The sequence below is a fragment of the Mus caroli genome, chromosome 18, assembly GCF_900094665.2.
Source record: "Mus caroli chromosome 18, CAROLI_EIJ_v1.1, whole genome shotgun sequence".
NCBI lineage: Eukaryota > Metazoa > Chordata > Mammalia > Rodentia > Muridae > Mus > Mus caroli.
In genome coordinates this window covers 4,453,155-4,471,424 of record NC_034587.1, presented here as the reverse complement: position 1 = coordinate 4,471,424, position 18,270 = coordinate 4,453,155, and the positions used below count along the sequence as shown (strand labels likewise).

Below are 18,270 nucleotides of genomic sequence, written 5' to 3'. Positions count from 1 at the left end.
GAGTTCGAGGCCAGCCTGGTCTACAAAGTGAGTGCCAGGACAGCCAGGGCTACACAGAGAAACCCTGTCTCGAAAAACCAAAAAAAAAAAAGAATGTAATATGGGAGGACCAAACAAGCTTAAGTCTTGGAGTTAACCATGAAGACAATGAAGAGGGCTTTTTACACAGGAATAATAGCAATCTGCTGGCCACATGTGGCTAAAGAAGGCACAAAAGAGAAAACAAGACAGTATTACCAGCCTGTTATAGGAGGCACCTTTCATCATTTAACAATTAGCATGAATGGGACAGGAAAACAAGCAGCTAATTTTAGACATTACAATACAGTATGTGTGGTAGAACACACACACACACACACACACCCCAATGTATATGCCACAACTGCATTATTCTAGGCTCAGTTTGGCTGGTTAGAGAAAGTAGCTTGTAAATTAAAGCCTAAAAAGTATAAAGCAATGTGCAAAGGGGATCAGAAGAGTGTTGTTACAGCATTTGGTCCACCCAGACTAGATATCAACAACTAGGAACTGAAGAGATAGCTCGGTCAATCAAGCACTTGTTGTGCAAGCATGAGGACAGAATCCATTTAAAAAGAAGATTGGCATTGTGGTCCAAGTTTGTGATCATGCAAATAGGAACCAACAAGGAGATGCTAACCACCACCCCCCCAAAAAAAATCTATTAGAATTCCAGGTAAATGGGAAAAATACAAAAACCTAGGATGTATACATAAAGAACATGCAGCATTTTACTTCCTGCGTCAGGGTTACTTCATTTATTATTTCCACACTTATCCATTTTCTATGAAACTTCACTTTGTGACTGAATAAAATCCCCTTATGCTTATGAAGGACTTATTTATCACCATTCATCAGTTGATGTACATTGAAGATGATTCCATTTCCAAACAATTAGAACATGAATGTGCAAGAATCTGTGGTAACAAAAAATGGGCTGGAGAGATGCTTCAGCAGTTAAGAGTACTGCCTGCTCTTCTGAAGGTTCTGAGTTCAAATGCCAGCAGCCACATGGTGGCTCACAACCATCTGTAATGTGAGCTGATGCCCTCTTCTGATATGTCTGAAGACAGTGACAGTGTACTTACATATAATAATAAATAAAGCTTTGGGCCTGAACTAGCGGGGCCGGAGCTAGCAGAGGTTCCGAGTTCAATTCCCAGCAACCACATGATGGCTCACAACCATCTGTACAGCGACAGTGCACTCATATACATAAAATAAATAAATCTTAAAAAAAAAAAAGAAAGAAAGAAAAGAAATGTAGCTCTCATCCTTCATCAAAGCCTCTCTTTGAAGGGGGTAGGAGGTAAAGATCATTACAAAAAGCCTCAAATGATAAAAAGACAGAGGACAACTGATGAAGGGGTACTCAACTGAAAATGGTATGAACCTACAATATGGTCTACAAAACCTGAGGCTCAAGGAACATCCATAGATGGGGAAGAAAAGATTTTAGGAACAGATGACCAGAAAGTCTATACTGCTGAGACTGCTTCCTAGAAATGACAGGGAAGCTGCATCCATGTCTCAAAACATGACTGCCTAACAAGACCTAAATGATGACATCAACAGACATGCTAAAATCTCATGGGTCCCACCCCTAGAGTTAGTGCTCTGTGCTGAGTGAGCGAGATTTAAGTCTTCCCCAAGGATGAGCCCCTAAATCTAAGCCCTGAAAACATACAAATAAGCAACACCAAATGGATTCAGCAGGTTCTATTTATATATTTATGTATGCATGTATATATGTATATATAGACAGACACACATATAAATATAACCGTAATTATTAACACAAATGAGTCAGGAGTGAGCAATGAATAGTTAAGAGGAATAAGAGGGTGAAATTATTTGTTGGGATAATCATTTTGTGCACCATGTAAAGGTTCTTTGTATTATTCAAATGTTGATTTCTGAACTGTGAGAGTTGAGTACAGGGCTGACCTTGGTAATGTTATTTTTCTTCATCACTTTGTGATTGGTTTTAATAAAGAGCTGATAGCCTATAGCAGGGCAGGAGAAGAAAAGCAGAACTTCCAGGCAGTTGGAACTCTGGGAAAGAATCAGGCTCAGAGGAAGTTGGATGTTCAGGGATAGAATGAGAAGTAATGGACCACATGGCAAACAGGGCCTAGTACCAACAGGATTATTATCAAGTTATATACTGGGAATAAAGCTAAGCTGTAAGGTCTAAGCTTATTTCATAAATATTAAAAGTCTCAATATCAATATTGGAAGTTTGGAGGTTGAGACATTACAGAGATAGTGGTTCAATTACATTTTAATATTTTAAAAATTGCAAATTTAAAAAACAATCACTGTGGCAGAATAGAATCCTATGGATGTTATGTCCAGGAGAAACAGCTGGTTCTAGCTTCTGGGGGTGGGTCTGAGAAACCTCTGTTCTTGAAAATGAATAGTGAACTTGGCAGACAACTTAAGACAAACTAGAAGCCATACTGATAGAACTAAAGTAATGTTACTCACCTATCCCTGCCTCTTCAGTGTTGGGATTAAAGAAGTATATCCCAAATCAAAGTATTTTCAGTCTTTTTAAAGTTTACTTGGCACTTATAGGAAAAACTAAAACTGAGTTCTGTCTACAATATTCTTGAAACTTTAAGCATTCTTCAATTTAAATTTGAAAATAACAAAGGTATCTGTTTTGGTGTCTGCTGTTCTCTACATTACCTACTAAAAATACTATATGAACATCTCCACACCAAGTAAAACAAAAGTATAACCAAAAAAGCACACTACACTCCTAGCTGTAAGTTTTAGTTAGCACATGCTTGTGGGATATACAGGAAACCCCTGTAAGGCAGAAATTCAAGCAAAAATCTCCTTTCTCCTGATTTACTTATTTACAAGGGAGTTTTTGCATTTATAGATTTCAATCTGATTCTGTAGTTTGCTAAATAGTAACCAAGAGGCTATGTGTTCAGTTAAAATGCTAAAAATCTATCAAATGTTTAATCTCCAAATTTTAATTAAGACCTGCCTAGTATTCTTTCTACTTAATTCTTTACCTCTACACACACTGCCAAGCTGAAAAGGGACCCTTTTCACAATGTCAGAATCCAGTCAGCACTCGAAGATTTCTGGCTATGAGTTAACTTCCCTATCCTCAATACTGGACAGAATATCACACAAGCATTCTTGCACTGATCTAGATCCTCAGCCCTTCAGCATTTTCTTCTTCACTGTTCATTCCCAACTGTGATGCTCAGAATTATGTACATTACAGACCCAAAGATCAACTAATGAGTCTTCCAAAACTGAAAGAGAACCCCATAAACTCGTCCTCTTCCACTGACCCCAACATCAATGATACTAAATGAAAAGCTAAAGTCTCTAACACAAAGATACAGGACTACTACACAAAACTCAACTTTAAAATCTCTAACATTTATTTCTGATACCCTGAATCTCAAGAGAAAATGTGGAATGTGCTTCATTTTATCATCACAAGAAAGGACTATCATCAGTAGTACAGATATTAAAACCAACAACTGACAAATGGGATCCCATAAACAAAAGATACTGTCACTTGACTAAAAAGGCAGCTTACAGAATTGGAGAGTGCCAAAGACTTCCACAGCTATACGTCTGACATAAGAATCTAGAGATACATTTAGCCTATGATCCAGTTTACTATTCTTGTGCATATAGTTATACTAGTACTGTGTCCCCAAAACCCTATATACTACTATACAGCTATCTGCTCATTTGTGTACACTGCTGCTCTATTCACAATAGCCAGGAAATGGAAGCCACCTAGATATCCACCTAATGAACAATAAAAATATGCTTTATATACACTATGAAGTATTATTCACCTAGAAGAATGAAATTTCCAAGTAAATGGGTGGTACTGGAAAGGTAGTCATTCTGAGGATGGTAACTCAGTTTGAGAAAGACAAAAAATGCATGTACTCTCACATACAGATGCTACCTATCCTTGTATGTTTAAGCTGAAGTACTCAAAACCAGGAAACTAATAAGGGTTCATGGTAAGTTTGAGGGGGGATATGATGTAAAGATGTACAGAATAAAAGGGGAACCATATGGAAAACCACAGAAGCTTCCTAAAATATTTACATAAGCTTAATACATAAATATTTTATAAATACAGTATCATGTTTACATATACAACTTGATCACCTAGAAAAGAAAAAACATCATGGAATTTCCACACAAATGTGTGGATTGGAAATTATCATTCTGAGAGGTAATCCAGAACTAGAAAAAACCCATACTGCATATTGTTCTCTCTCACTTGCTAGCTAGTTGTTTTATTTGGGGGGAAGGGGTATAATTGTAGACATTGTTTCTCACGGCCCCAACCACAGCTTATCAAAATAAAAGTCTGGTGACAGGTATAAGTTACCTTTTTTTTGAGTTGTTGGTCAGTGGGATCCATAAACAACACCCCTTCTTGCCCTCCAAACATCATTGCTAAGATCCCCTATTGTTGAAGACACCACATACTTGAGTCATAGGACATGGAGAAACCAAAGTAGTACAAACTGGCTAACAGTCATTGTAGAATACAACCTGAAGCAGTATGTCCACTGTTGTAATAGTGGCACAAATATTATGGGAGTAACCAAGTTACTGCTTTTAAAAAATGGATTAATGCAGAACAGAACTCACACTTGACACTGTTAACTTGGCACCCATAGCCATAGAAGAGAGAAGAAGAAAAGAAAAGTAGCTGGCTAAAGCATGTCCTGCCACCAACAACCTATTATTGCTTAGCTAACTACACAGAGTATATTTAACTGCCAGCACTTCTGAACCCTCATCAGAAACCCACAACCATAAATAATAAAGAGACTGTGAAGTAGTCACATCTATATGGTTTATCTTAATTACAAACCACTGCCACCAAGATACTGGGATGGACTTGAAAGGGGCAGAAACAATGTAACAGCCAGAAGCTGTTTAGAATAAAACAGCATTTGCCAGAAATGATATCATAGGCATGATGTTATAGTATACTACATTGAGATGTATCCTTGTGTTATTCAAATGCTGATTTGCTACCCCCATACCTGGCTGAAATCTGTACAAGGCACTCTAATGCTTATTCTAAGTATCTCCTGCCTGAATGTTACGTAAACACTGTCCCGATTTGTTCTCTGATTTGTCATTAAATGTTGTTCAAGAATGGCTGAAGAGAAAATAGGGCTGAACTTCAGATCCAGTCAGGGGAAAGGGAGAGGAGAGGACATGCCAGAATGTTGAGGAGGTACTTGGAGCAGAGTGTGTCAGACCAGTACTAAAATGCAAGTATCTCAAGGATTTTGGCTGGAAAGTATCCAGATTAGCTTAGAGGAACAGAATGAATTGACAACTGTTCAGCTACTATGCTGTAAAATAAATCGTATTTTCTGTCAAATTTACTTGAGATAGAGAAAAATTATCACTCTTTGTTTGTTTGTTTTTGTTTTTGGAGACAGGGTTTCTCTGTAAAGCCCTGGCTGTCCTGGAACTCACTTTGTAGACCAGGCTGGCCTACAACTCAGAAATCCGCCTTCCTCAGCCTCCCAAGTGCTGGGATTAAAGGCGTGCGCCACCACCGCCGGGCTTTCTGCAAAACTTTTTAAACATTGAGCCACTGCTGAACAAGAACAGCTTTTATGCTTTGAATGAATTTACAAGTCAATTTATTGAAAAAAAAAATATTAAAGGATGAAGTTTAACCATGTAGTACTGGCATTCTCATTTTTCCTGGTTCAAAGGGTCTTTCAGTTACTATTAGTCACTTTAGGAATAAAATACACACACAATAAATCACTAATTTAAATAAGAATAGTTGTTCTAAAGAATGAAAAGCATTCTCAATCTGTCATCATTTTTAGTGATAGGTAATATACAATAACCATCTCTGACTACCAGAAGCCTATAGTGCAGTATATTAACTTCACTATAAAGGCACTATATAATACAGATTGGGGATGTAGCTCAGCTACTTGGGAGTATTTGCCTAGCATACACAAAGCTCTGCATTCAGTTTATCAGCAAAACTTTTAACAGTTCTGGTAGTGTTGGACACTTAAAATCCCAGTACTTTGATGTGGAAGAAGGATGAGAAGTTTGGTACACAGTGAGTTTAAGGTCCACCTGGTCAATCTGAGAGCCTGTCTCAAAATACTAAACAAACAAACAAACAAAAAATAGCCATAATATAAAGCAGTGTCAAGATCAAAGCAGGTTTCCTACAATGGGAACAACAACAAAAGCCAATGCTCTGGAGCAATGGCTTAGCAGTTAGGAGGAGTATTGGATATTTTTCTAGGGGATCTATCTGGGTTTGGCTCCAGAACCTACTCAGCAGCTCACAACCATCTTTAAATCCAGTTGCAGAGAATCAGACATTCTCATCTGGCCTCCTCTTTTGTACCATCAGTTATGCAAGTGGTAAACAGACACACATATATGCAAAGGAGAAACAACTAAATAATACTCTTTTCTTAGCCAAGTCGAACAGGAGTTGCAACCTGACATTTAGGATATAAAGATAAAGAGGCAATAGTACATAAAAGCACAAAATAGGACTATATATGCAGCTTTACTAAGCTGAATTAGTAACAAAGGGAAGGATGACTGAAAAGGAACATTTGGAAAAGGCAAAAGCAGAGCAAGCAATGGGACTGACGTCATAGCCTGACAAGACTGTTGAGGACACTTCTAGACTCTAGCAACATCCAGTCTCTTGCTTACATCATTGTTAACCCAGGGCCCCTACATTCACTCACAGCAAACAACAAGCTGATCCTAAAAGCCAAGCTGGCTAGTAGGTCAACAAGGCATTGAGTTTCCCTACAAGGAACACATCTTGTTCTCGGTGTCCTAAAAGAACAGTCTAGGACTGTAGGAAAACTCTATTCCTTAATTTGTATTTGTCTGTTGCTACTGTTGGAGGAAAGTAGTAATAGCTTCATTTAACCTAAGTACACATGATATCTAGATTCTTACAAAGGACTAATATGTATCCTGCATTTAAACTCCAGAATCCTCACTTCCAACTGAAGGAGAGACATCCACCACAATGATCATTTGCATTTAATAGCTGATTTTACCCATCTATAACAATTTAGCTGAAGAGTAGGAGAGAAAATAACGTGATGATAAGTATTTTACTGGGCACACAGCTGTAAAGCCAGCACTTGGGTTCTAAGAGCAGCCTAGCCTACAGAGATGAATTCCAGGATAAAGCTACATCTAGCAAACAAGCACAGGATACCAACGCATTAAACATTTAAACCGAGACTAATGTAACTTAAACAAATCATGTCTTAAAGCTTGATGACAAGACCTTCCTTATATGCAGTCTCATTACTATCCAGAAAAAAGAGCATGAGTTTTATGCTCTACATATTCTCAAAGACAGAAGACATAAACAAAATATGCCTTAACTGAGAAAAGAAGTCTATTATTCCACTGTGAGGAAACCTACAAATCAACTACAAATACAAAAGATATTAAGCAAAGAGCTTGATCTATTTACTGAAATCATAGCAATGAAAAAATATTTTCAAACATCAAACAATAATTTCTAAGGAAGGGTGTAAAACTCAGTGGTAGAGCAACTGCCTAGCATGAGTCCCTGCCTGGGTTTCACTCCCAACACAAAACGTTCCTAGTATAATAAAACATAAAACGTATCTAGGATAATGGAAAATCTATGATGTGCAAAGAAGCGTTAATTGCAAGTGCCAGTAAAGCTTAAGAAAAAGAGAGCTAAATAATGACCATTTAGAATTCATGTACACATGGACAAAAAAGACAGACTAATTAATGTAGCCATGGGCCAAAAGAAAAAAAGCAAACTGAATGAAATCACACAGATACAAATAAGATAGCCTTGGACTCTGAATCAAAGCCTATATAATATTAACAAAGCAGCAACACTTTCATATTTTACATGTTCCAATAATAAGCTTATATACAGAAGAAAGGGGAATCAAGACAAAGTCAATCTAGTCTCAAAATAACTTAAATCAGGACCATTTTCTTTTTAGCCCATATATGTTAATTCTATGTTTTCAAAGCACAACATATAATGGTCATATAAAAAAGTTCTTTGCCATATGTGGTGGCATACACCTTTAATCTCAGCACTTAGAGGCAGAGACAAGGGGATCTTTGCGTTTTTTAGTCAGCCTGTTCTACAGAGCAAGTTTCAAGCCAGGCAAGGATACATATTGAGACTTTGTCTCAAAAGAAACTAAATACATAGCCAGGCCTGGTGGTATAAGCTTTTATTCCCAGAACTTGGAAGGCAGAGGCAGAAAGATCTGTGAGTTCAAGACCAGCCAGTACAATGCAACTGTGAGAACAGCCAAGGATACATAAAGAAAATCTCCAACTATCAAACCGAGACAAAAAGATGTCAAAATATTATTATGCCAAAATATGAACATTTTTTATTACTCAACAACCCTCAAGCATGTTTACAATTCAACTGTCTCCAACAGGCACAGCCTTCTTTGGTATTGATAAAGATTCAAATTTATTCTTACAAATCAAATACTGAATGCAAAAAGTATTTTATGCACCCTTCCCTCATACTAGGCAAAATATTCTAAGATCATACTTGGCAAATATTTTATCATTACAGAATAGATGAATTCTATGAGATTGAAATAGGTTTATAACTTTTCACAAAGTGCTGTTACACCATACAAACTCAAGAATTCAAAAATTTTATAAATCTAGACCTATTCATTTATCAAGCATACATATCCTAAGTATTCTTTAAGTGCTAAGACTTTGAAAGCTTTTGGGTGTGTGAGTGTGTGTGTGATAAGTTAGTTCAGGTTCATGCTAGACCTTAAGCATACCACTCAATGAACAACTTTCAGGATTTGGCTTTCTACCATGGGTTCCTAGGATCAATCTTGTTGTTGGGCTTGTGTTACAAAGTGCTTTGACCTCATTTCAATGTCTTACAAATACACATAAATAAACTATATGAACTAATTGCTGGCACCTAACTCAGCGTAAATATGCTAACCTGTATGCTTGTTTTTCAAACATGCAAGAACTCAAATTTACTACTGAACTGTCCTAGTGCTTAAAATAATTTTATCTAAAATAACAGTGGCTACAATTACCTGAACTCAGTATATCAACTGACCTATGCACTTGCTAATACCAGTTAGAGATCTCTCTAGTGCCAGACATTAACTAGATACCCTTGCCACTAGACATTAAGTTGGTTATTTAAGAAGCATACAAATTTTAATAGCATTCATTTGTATAGGAAGGTGACAGAGACGTCCTTGAGATGTAAACCATGCAGAATACATAGTCTAGCAAATAATCACTCTAATGTGCTGAGTCCTCATGTGCTCAAGAGTCGGAAACCCTAGAACTGCACATTACAAATCGGCTAAACTAGTTTTATGTAAAACTCAATTTTCTAGGTTCCATCTCCTAACTCCTATGACTCAGAATAATTCAAATATTATAAAATAAACGGTAGCAAGCTCTTCTTGCAATCCTGACAAGCAGCCAAATTTGGTTACCATTTCTCCATTCACTGAAGTTTTTATTTATCAATCCCCTCACCCAAATTTGCAAATGGCACAATGGATGTGAACAAATGCTAGCAGTCTCTACAGCCTGTTTTATAGCTCTCTTTACTCAACTATCCACCACTCTTTTCTAACTCTAAAAGAACCAGTAAACCTAGCTCTTTTTGAAACTGACACTAACTTTTAAGTATTCACAGGAATGCATGGAATATAACCCTAGCATAAAAGCTGGCAGGCAAACTGCCATGAGTCAGAGGCCAGCCTGGGCATACAAGACCCTGTCTTAAAAACAAACAAGCAGCCGGGCGTGGTAGGGCACGCCTTTGATCCCAGCACTTGGGAGGCAGAGACAGGCGGATTTCTGAGTTCGAGGCCAGCCTGGTCAGGACAGCCGAGGCTTTACAGAGAAACCCTGTCTCGAAAAACCAAAAAACAAAACAAATAAGCAAAAACTGAATAACTCATTCAGAACAGTAAGAACAGGCCTAAGAATTTCAAGTCACTGAAAACCTCTTAAACCTCAGAGTGGCATGAGATTAACAGCACTTTTAACTAGATAAATTCTACTTCTTGTATGGGAAGTAACTATGCAACAAAAAGGAAAGAACACCCCTCATGGGCTCTTAGGGAATCGCCACAGAAGTGCCAGTGAACACAAAACCACCCCTTCTAGGTAGTAGGAAGAGCTCCACCTGAAGGCAGAAAGAAAGTTACGTACAGGAAAGACTAGCTTTCCACTCTCAACAGCTCAGCCTAAAGGTTTTGACTGCTTCCACTAGCAGCCTTTGGATGAAGAGGTAGAACTCTCAACTCTGCCTGCACCATGCCTGCCTCGACACTGCCATGCTCCCACCTTGATGATAATGGACTGAAATCTAAGCCTGTAAGCCAGCCCCAATTAAATGCTGTTTTTTTTTATAAGACTTGCCTTGGTCTAGGTGTCTGTTCACAGCAGTAAAACCCTAACTAAAGGTTTTGACTAATTTCAGCAGCAGACCAGAACACACTATGAACTAATTTCAGAGGCTATTTGATCAAATGCAAAGGGACTTTGCAACTTGAAGGTATCACAGAAGCCCTTAAAAGAGAGTGGACATATAAACTTGAAATACCAGGCTCTGGAATGATAGAGATTAGTGTCTTACCACTTGTTACAGTGTCTCAAAGGTGCCAGCTCAATGTCATCTTCTCTTTAACATTAGTTAACTGACATTACTGCAAAACCACACTGCATACACACATACGAAAAGTTACTCAGCAAATAACAACAATCCTAACTTTCCTGTAATATAAAGCCAAAGTCGGAGGCAGAGGCAGGCGGATTTCTGAGTTCGAGGCCAGCCTGGTCTACAGAGTGAGTTCCAGGACAGCCAGGGCTACACAGAGAAACCCTGTCTCGAGAAAAAAAAAAAAAAAAAGCCAAAGTCATTGGTATGTTAATACCAATTATTTTTGTTATCCAGCTAAGCAGAAATTAGTTTGAGTAAGAGATTGTCTTAAACAGTGAAAGTGGACCATTCAAATGTTTATATTATAAAAAAGAAATGCAAAACCAAAAAAAAAAAACCAAAAACAAAATATATAGCAATTTCTCTCAAAAGTAAAGCAAGCAGAAGGGAAAAATAATAGCATGGCAAAAAGCTATCAGAGAAATAACTTGTTATAAATTTTTTAATCAAGATTTAAAATCACACATGCTTAGACTGTGCACAGTTGGGAGTTTTCTCAAATTAAGGAGAAAGTACCAGAGTTGAAACATTAAGACACTGAGACTGTAGATTGCTGGTACGCTCCAGCACTCCTGGTATAAGCAGGAGAATCAGGAATTCAAGGCCAGCATGGGCCAACTTTTCAAAATGATCAAAAAATAAAAACAATAGGGAGAAGCTAGCTGGTTAGAAGGCTCAGAGGGTAGGGTAGGGGTGCTTGGTGCCAAGCCCGGCCTGAGTCCAAACCCCAAGCTCCACATGATAGGAGAGAATGCATTTCTGAACTTACATGTTCCCTACATACAAATACGTGAATGTAAATTTTTTTTTAAAAATATATAGGAATGCTGATGCAGGATCATCAAGACTAGATAAGGGTAGTACACTGAAACCTGTGTCACTAAAAACAAAACAAAAAACCAAAAATCAGACTGCTTATCTTTCAACATTACTCCGTTGATCACAAAATATTTGGAGTTTTTGTAAACTCGCCTAAAAAGATTTAATGACTGTATTTCTGTCTATACTACACAGTAAGATGACTTTTTAAAGAAAAAGTTTTTAGACCAAACTTACTCATCAAATTTCTAAAATCCATATATGAGCACATTAAATTCTGTACCAAAGTAACAACTTATTTTGCAAAAGAAAAATAAACAAGCTTTATTCCCAGATGGGGAACTCTAATTTCTTCCTAGAGAAACTTTTGGCAAGTAGAAAACACTAGCATGTAACAACCTGGCCTAGAGCTATACATGTATAGTGTACTATAATGTCCAGTTTCTACCTTTGATATTAAAATCATTTAGATTTAGATAAAAACTAACCACTAAGAAAAGCTTTTCGAAGTTACTAAGATGATAAAAGCCAAGTTTTAAACTAACCCATCCCAAATTAAACACTACCAAATGAATTTGTAGTTTGTCTCACTTCTGAGTATAGAACTCACCAGTAGAAAGAGACAATTTTAAGGCACACCTGTTTTATTTTCTGTTTTTTTCCTTTTATGTAGAATTGTGAAAATAGAGAAACTATTTTTGCTACTTTCCAATGTCAAAATGAAGCCAAGTACAACTCAGAGCTTTCTATTAATGATGGAAAACCCTGTCTAAAATGTACCCTCCTAATGAACACAGGACCACACTGAATAGGTTTATTTTATAAAAAGATGCAGGCATTATTAAACTACATCTTGAAAACTTAAATTTTCAGTGATCAGTAGTGATTTAATTCTTCAACATATTATATATTACCCAAAATGTTCAGTACCTTTTTAGGTTTGGGGAGTCTCTTTAGACTTTACCAGCTGAGCATGTATCATCATCCAAAAAGCTTTCCAACATTTTGACAGAATTTCAGATTTTCTGACGAGGCATGCTCAACATACACAATGAATATAGTACAAATGAGAACATTTCTAGAACTGATGGGATATAAAGAACATAAAGCTAGAAACTTCAAAACCTTAGAAACAGTACTTAGTCACTAAACATGCAGTTTTCCTTTCTACTAAAAACAATTTCCAACTTTAAGTGATAAAATATGTAATTGTGTAATTTTACTAAGTTCACACACATATATGTACGTCCATACATACATATATATATATATATATATTTCATCTAACCAAGGACTCTGAATATACTTTTTCACTCATGGAAGACAGGAATTAATATTCTAAAACTGAAGTTCTGTGAAGTTTCATAGAATCCCTACTAAGATAATACAACCTAAGTTATTTGTACCATTAAGGTTTTTTTTCTTAATTATTTATAACTCTTAAGGATTCTCTCAAAGACTTTTTTTTCCCTCAAAGACTTTTTTTCTCTTGTTTTTGAATACAATGACAACAAAAACAGACCCAGAAACTATGGATCACTCCTCAAATCCCAGAACTCTGGAGAAGGCTGAGGCAGTTAAGGTAATCACATAAAGCCCTTAACTCAAAGAAAGAAAGAAAGAAAAGTATACGCTGCATGCACATGTATCATCAACTTCAAAGATGGACTCTGAACTAAAGACTGATTTTATGAGGAGATGAATCTCTGTGGGTTTAGAGCCAGCCTGGTCTGCATCAAATGCCAAGCCAGCCAGTGAGACCTCAAAAGAGCAAACTTTTAATTTAAAAAAAAACACAAAAGATTATTTCATGGTATGTTCCATTCCTACATAAAGGACTATGAAAGAATAGAGTTATGGTGTCTGTTAGGTTCCAGGAAGTCAGATAAGAGGTAGAAGTGAATTACAGAGGATAGGTATAAATTAGCAAGTGACTAGGGAGAAAAATTACTAACAAACTGCTTGCAAATAGAACTAATCAACAAAAACACAAATAAAAAGTAAACAAAAGCCAATGAGTAAGTTCATTCATGAAGGAGAATGAAAATCAAAGTGAAGAAAGAAGAAAATACAGAGAAGGCAAGCAACTGAACAACTACTAGACCTAAGGAAGGCTTCCGGGCAAAGAATCACGTCAGAGCTTGACTTCCTAGGATATCACACAACACTTGGCACATAATATATGTCCTACAGTTGTGAATGAATTAAGCAACAGAATTTGGTGAAGATTATTTCAACTCTAAAGGAATTCATTGTCTCACTGTAAGTAGATGAAATAAATCATTTGTAGACACTTTCTTAAGTGTGTAAAACTTGATTTCTTCCTGGAGTTCAGAATGGATAGCAAAATTGGGTCAAGTTGTTACAAAAACAACTTGAGAGTCTATCAGATAAAGTACCGTATCCTATTGTATCAATTACCAAAATGGCTCAAAATAAAGCATACTAACAGTATAATTAGTCTTGTTTCCAATAGTTAACTTGTAAAGTAAACACAGAAGAGTGACTGATCAATAGTACTACCCAAGTATGCATGGAAAACTACAGAAAATTCACCCATAAAACTGACAATCATCACTTCAGTACCCAAGACTTCCTAACACTTGAATAAGCTACCTGCTATCCTTACAAACATCTAAGTTTATATACATAAGCATCTCAGAGTGATACTTATATTCAACTATCTTCCTCCCTTTCAATTACTCCATCCCAAAGCAATACTCTAACCATTAATAATTCCTCAATTAATTAATTATGCAGAGGCCAGTGTATGATTCTACCCTAAGAGGAAAAACAACAACAACAAAAAAGAGTAAAATAGATGCAAAGTATTTTCAAAAAGTAATTAAAGACATCAAGAACTAGTCATAAACAAAAGCAGTAAGCCCTGGCATTCTACTGCAAGTTTCTTCAGTATTCAGTCAATACTGTATGAGTAAATGTTATCTACTTAAACAATATGAGGTCTTATTGTCAAAGAAAAATATACAGCTCTTAATTATCATAATGAAATTATTTTATCCCGCAATGTAAGCTTTATAAGTAAATGTTACATTCATAAGCTCTAAGCAAAGTCAGCCTGAGAATGTACTTATTCCCAGTCCCCACCACAGTTTGACACAAGGTGCCAAGAAGATATCAGAACTGTAAAAAAATAAGGCTAACTTAATCTTCTTCAGCTGTATAGGTCATCTGAGGCCGGCCTCAAAACAAAAGGCATAAAATTAAAAAAGGGCTGACTGTTTCATCTAAACATCAAGAGAACCCTCGGGGTGGGGGAGAAATGGAATATAAAATGTTAAATGGTTACAACAAAAACTAATTTCCTAAACTTAAAAATAACTTTTAGTGGTTAAACCTCTTGATAAACCTCTTCTTTAACTGTATAATTCATGATTACAACTAAAACCTCAACACCGTAGGAAATAATCTAAAGGACCAATGATTTCAAACTAAAACCAAAATTCCTAAAACCTTAAAAGTTCCTTTCTTGGGAAACTGTTCAGGAACTCTCCAATCACTAGTCACCATTTAGAAGCCTGTATTTGTAACTGCACTATCAAACACTGTGTGTTCATGCTGAAACCATTTTCCACAGTGCCTGCTGAATTAAAAAACAAACAAAATGGATTCAAAGTGATAATACTAGTACGTGGTAACGTGCTGACTGCACTGTTTTCTCTAACTCTCCCAGGACATACAAATGACAGTTTAGCCCAAGAGCTACTTACCACCGTCCCTTTCTCTAACTCTCTGAGTGTGCACGTTTTTGGCCTTGTTGTGACCTGTGCTGTCACTGTATTTGTTTTCAGGACTATTAGATCTCCGCAACATTTTGTTTGGTGGTGAAGGATCTGCGGCGTCTCGCATCTTTTCATGTCTGTGATCACCACTACTGGGGTGACTCTTTGAAGAATACTTAAGTGCCTGTAAAACATCACCCCCCCAAAGAGAGAGAAAAATTGAAAACTTAAACTCAATTCCCAATTTAAATGACAAATTTTGGTATGTCAGGTTCCCTTACATCAAAATTCAGAATTTCCATTTTCAGTACTTCCCTTACTCAGAGAAGATGGAAATGCTCCAGTTACTATGCAACTCCTGATAACAAATGCAACCACAAAACACACACACACACACACACACACAAGGAAAAAAGAAGAAAAGAAAAGAAAAAGAAAAAGAAAAAAACCTATTTGATCATGTAAACTTTTTTTTTTAAACAGTATTTTGGCACACTGACCCACCAGGAAAAAAAAAAAAATTCTTCAAAACTAAAATCAATTTTTGAGAGCTTAGATTACTATCCACTTAATCTCTACAACTAATGCATCCAAGCATGTCTATAAATAAGCATATTTTAATAACCATATTTTTCAAAAAGACAACAGTTTTTCCTCTTTTTTGATTCAAATAAAGCACTATCCCTAATTTATAAGCTCTCTCAGGGATAAATTAGTTTTTAAAATGTAACAAGATGTGCCAAAACAAACTGATACATGAACAGTGTTTCTAAAGAGGAAGAATTCTAAATGCCCTCAAAATAATGGTTCTACACTGCAGGTGTCTGAAGAGGAACATAGTGTTGCAGTCTGGGAGGGAAGGAAATAATGTTTGACAGATGCAAATATTCTGACATCCCAGAAGCTCCTGTACAAGCGTCAGGCTGGAACCGTGCAGGCTCCCACGTGTAATCCAGCATTCTGAAGACTAGACAGGAGTAAAACTGGAAGCAAGCCTGGACCACGGAACCTTGAGGGAGACACAGATCTGTTCCTATTCTTTTCTCTTTTAAGGGTGATTAGAGGCATAAAGTATTTACTTCTCTTATCTTCAGACAGTATCCTGAAGACATTTCTGCAAACCTTTAAAACTTTACATGCAAAACCTTCAGTGGAATAGTCACCCAGAATCATTTCTATTAGTATGAATTACTAAGTAACAGAAGGTTTAAATTAACTGAAGCAAAAACAAAACCTTTCCTTTGAAATAGCATAATCTGAACTAAATAAATAAAATGATAAGAGTATTGTTACTGAGAGTAACTCAAGTTACTTCTCTCAAGCCTTTCCTCTACTTTTAAAACTTTCACATTTATCTTTCAGCTCCTTGATAGAATATTAAATAAATGGGCCTCTGAAATCAAATATCACTACACTTCAGTGACTCCTTCACATTCAAGCCAAGCCAGGTCTTCCTGTTTCCGAGTATTTTTCCCCTTAAAAACAAACAAGCAAACAAACAAAAAAAAACCAAACCCCTGAGCTTCCTCTAGTGACCTCTCAAGATGCATTTGCAGAATGCCAATAAAACCCAATACTGAATTTTAAGCGGACCAGTGGTGCTACTTTCAGATTTGTTGCACCAAAGGGCCTGTAGCGACTTCTGAAGCCTGCGCTCGAGTAGCAGTCCCTCCCTTCCCCCTCCAGCCCCTCCAATCCCTCCACCCAGGATCGGCTGGTACCTGGAAAGGCTGAGAGTCCCCTCTCCGGTCGTGACAGCTGAAAAACAGTAAAGAAGAACCGTCCTGTGAGACATCGCGGGAAAGGAAGAAAGCGGGTCTCCCGGCCGCCCCTCCCCGCGGACCGGCGACAAACGTACCAGCGCGGATCCGCGCGCGGCGGACGCTCCCCGGGCTCAGAGGCCCGGGTTCGGACTCAGGCCGCAGCCGCAGCCCGCTCGTCCAGCCCTCCGGGTCCCCAGGGCGCCAGCCCGTCCGCCCGGCCCGGCCCGGCCCGGCCCGGCCCGCCGCCTCCTCCGACCGATCCCGATCAGGGTTAACAACAAAAATGGCGGCGCGGCCAGCTCCCGATAAGGACGCCCGCCCGTCCGCCCGCCCGCCCTCCGCCGCGGCCCGGCCCGAAACGAAAAGACGATTTACCCATCACTGAGTCTCTGCTGTTTCCTCGCATACATTACCATCAATGCCCGGCTGTGTGTGTGTGTCGGGGAGGGGGAGAGCGGCCGCGAGGCAGGCAGGCGGGCGGGCGGGCGCGCGGGCGGCGGGCGGACGGCGGGCAGCCCCGGCACCAGGTCTCAGCGCACCCTCGGCGGCTCGCGGCACCTCCCCGTTACTGGCGCCGGCGGTCCCGGGCCATCTCCCTCCGTCACCACCGCGTAGGGTCGGCTGGGGCAGAGGTGCCAACTACGGGGCGGCAGCGCGAGCCGGGGGGAGGGGGTGAGAGGCCGTGTTCCGGTCCCCGCGGAGAGCGAACGCCTCCAGCACCTTCCCTCCTCCTGCTCCGCCGCCGCCGGGTCCTTCTCGCCGCCTCCTGCCGCTGCTACAGCCGCCGCCGCTCCACCAACTACATCCGGGCAACTCGGACGCAGCCGCCTTCGGGAAAGCTCGGCAGTTTCCGCCACACCCCCTCCTCCCCGCCCCGCGAGGCTCGAGAACGCCGCCTTCGACAAACCTCGGCTCGCTCCCGCCCTCCTCTTCCTCCGCGGCCTGGGCTCCTCGCCCCGCGACCCGTCAAGCCCTTCCGGTTGCTGCTTTCCTCGCTCGCGAATCCGGCCACTCCCGTTCCACTTTAGGGGTAATCGTGCTCCGGAGCCTGCGGGAGGCGAGCCCCGGGGCCTCCGGGCTGCGCGGGGTGGGAGCCACCTTCGGGAAGAGAACCGTGGGGCGCGAGGGACGCCATCTCGGACTAAAT

General features: G+C 39.0%; 1 protein-coding gene across 1 annotated transcript in view; it reads right to left on the bottom strand.

The window, feature by feature from the left end:
- Wac (WW domain containing adaptor with coiled-coil) overlaps positions 1–17,993 on the bottom strand; it is a 55,080-nt gene extending 37,087 nt beyond the window's left edge. The window contains exons 1-3 of the mRNA XM_021151109.2: positions 17,499–17,993; positions 17,082–17,118; positions 15,349–15,544 (exon numbers count right to left, since the gene is read on the bottom strand). Of these exons, the coding sequence (XP_021006768.1) occupies positions 15,349–15,544; positions 17,082–17,118; positions 17,499–17,539 (274 nt within the window). The 5' untranslated portion in view covers positions 17,540–17,993. The remainder of the gene's footprint in view (positions 1–15,348; positions 15,545–17,081; positions 17,119–17,498) is intronic.
- Between the last annotated feature and the right edge of the window lie 277 nt (positions 17,994–18,270).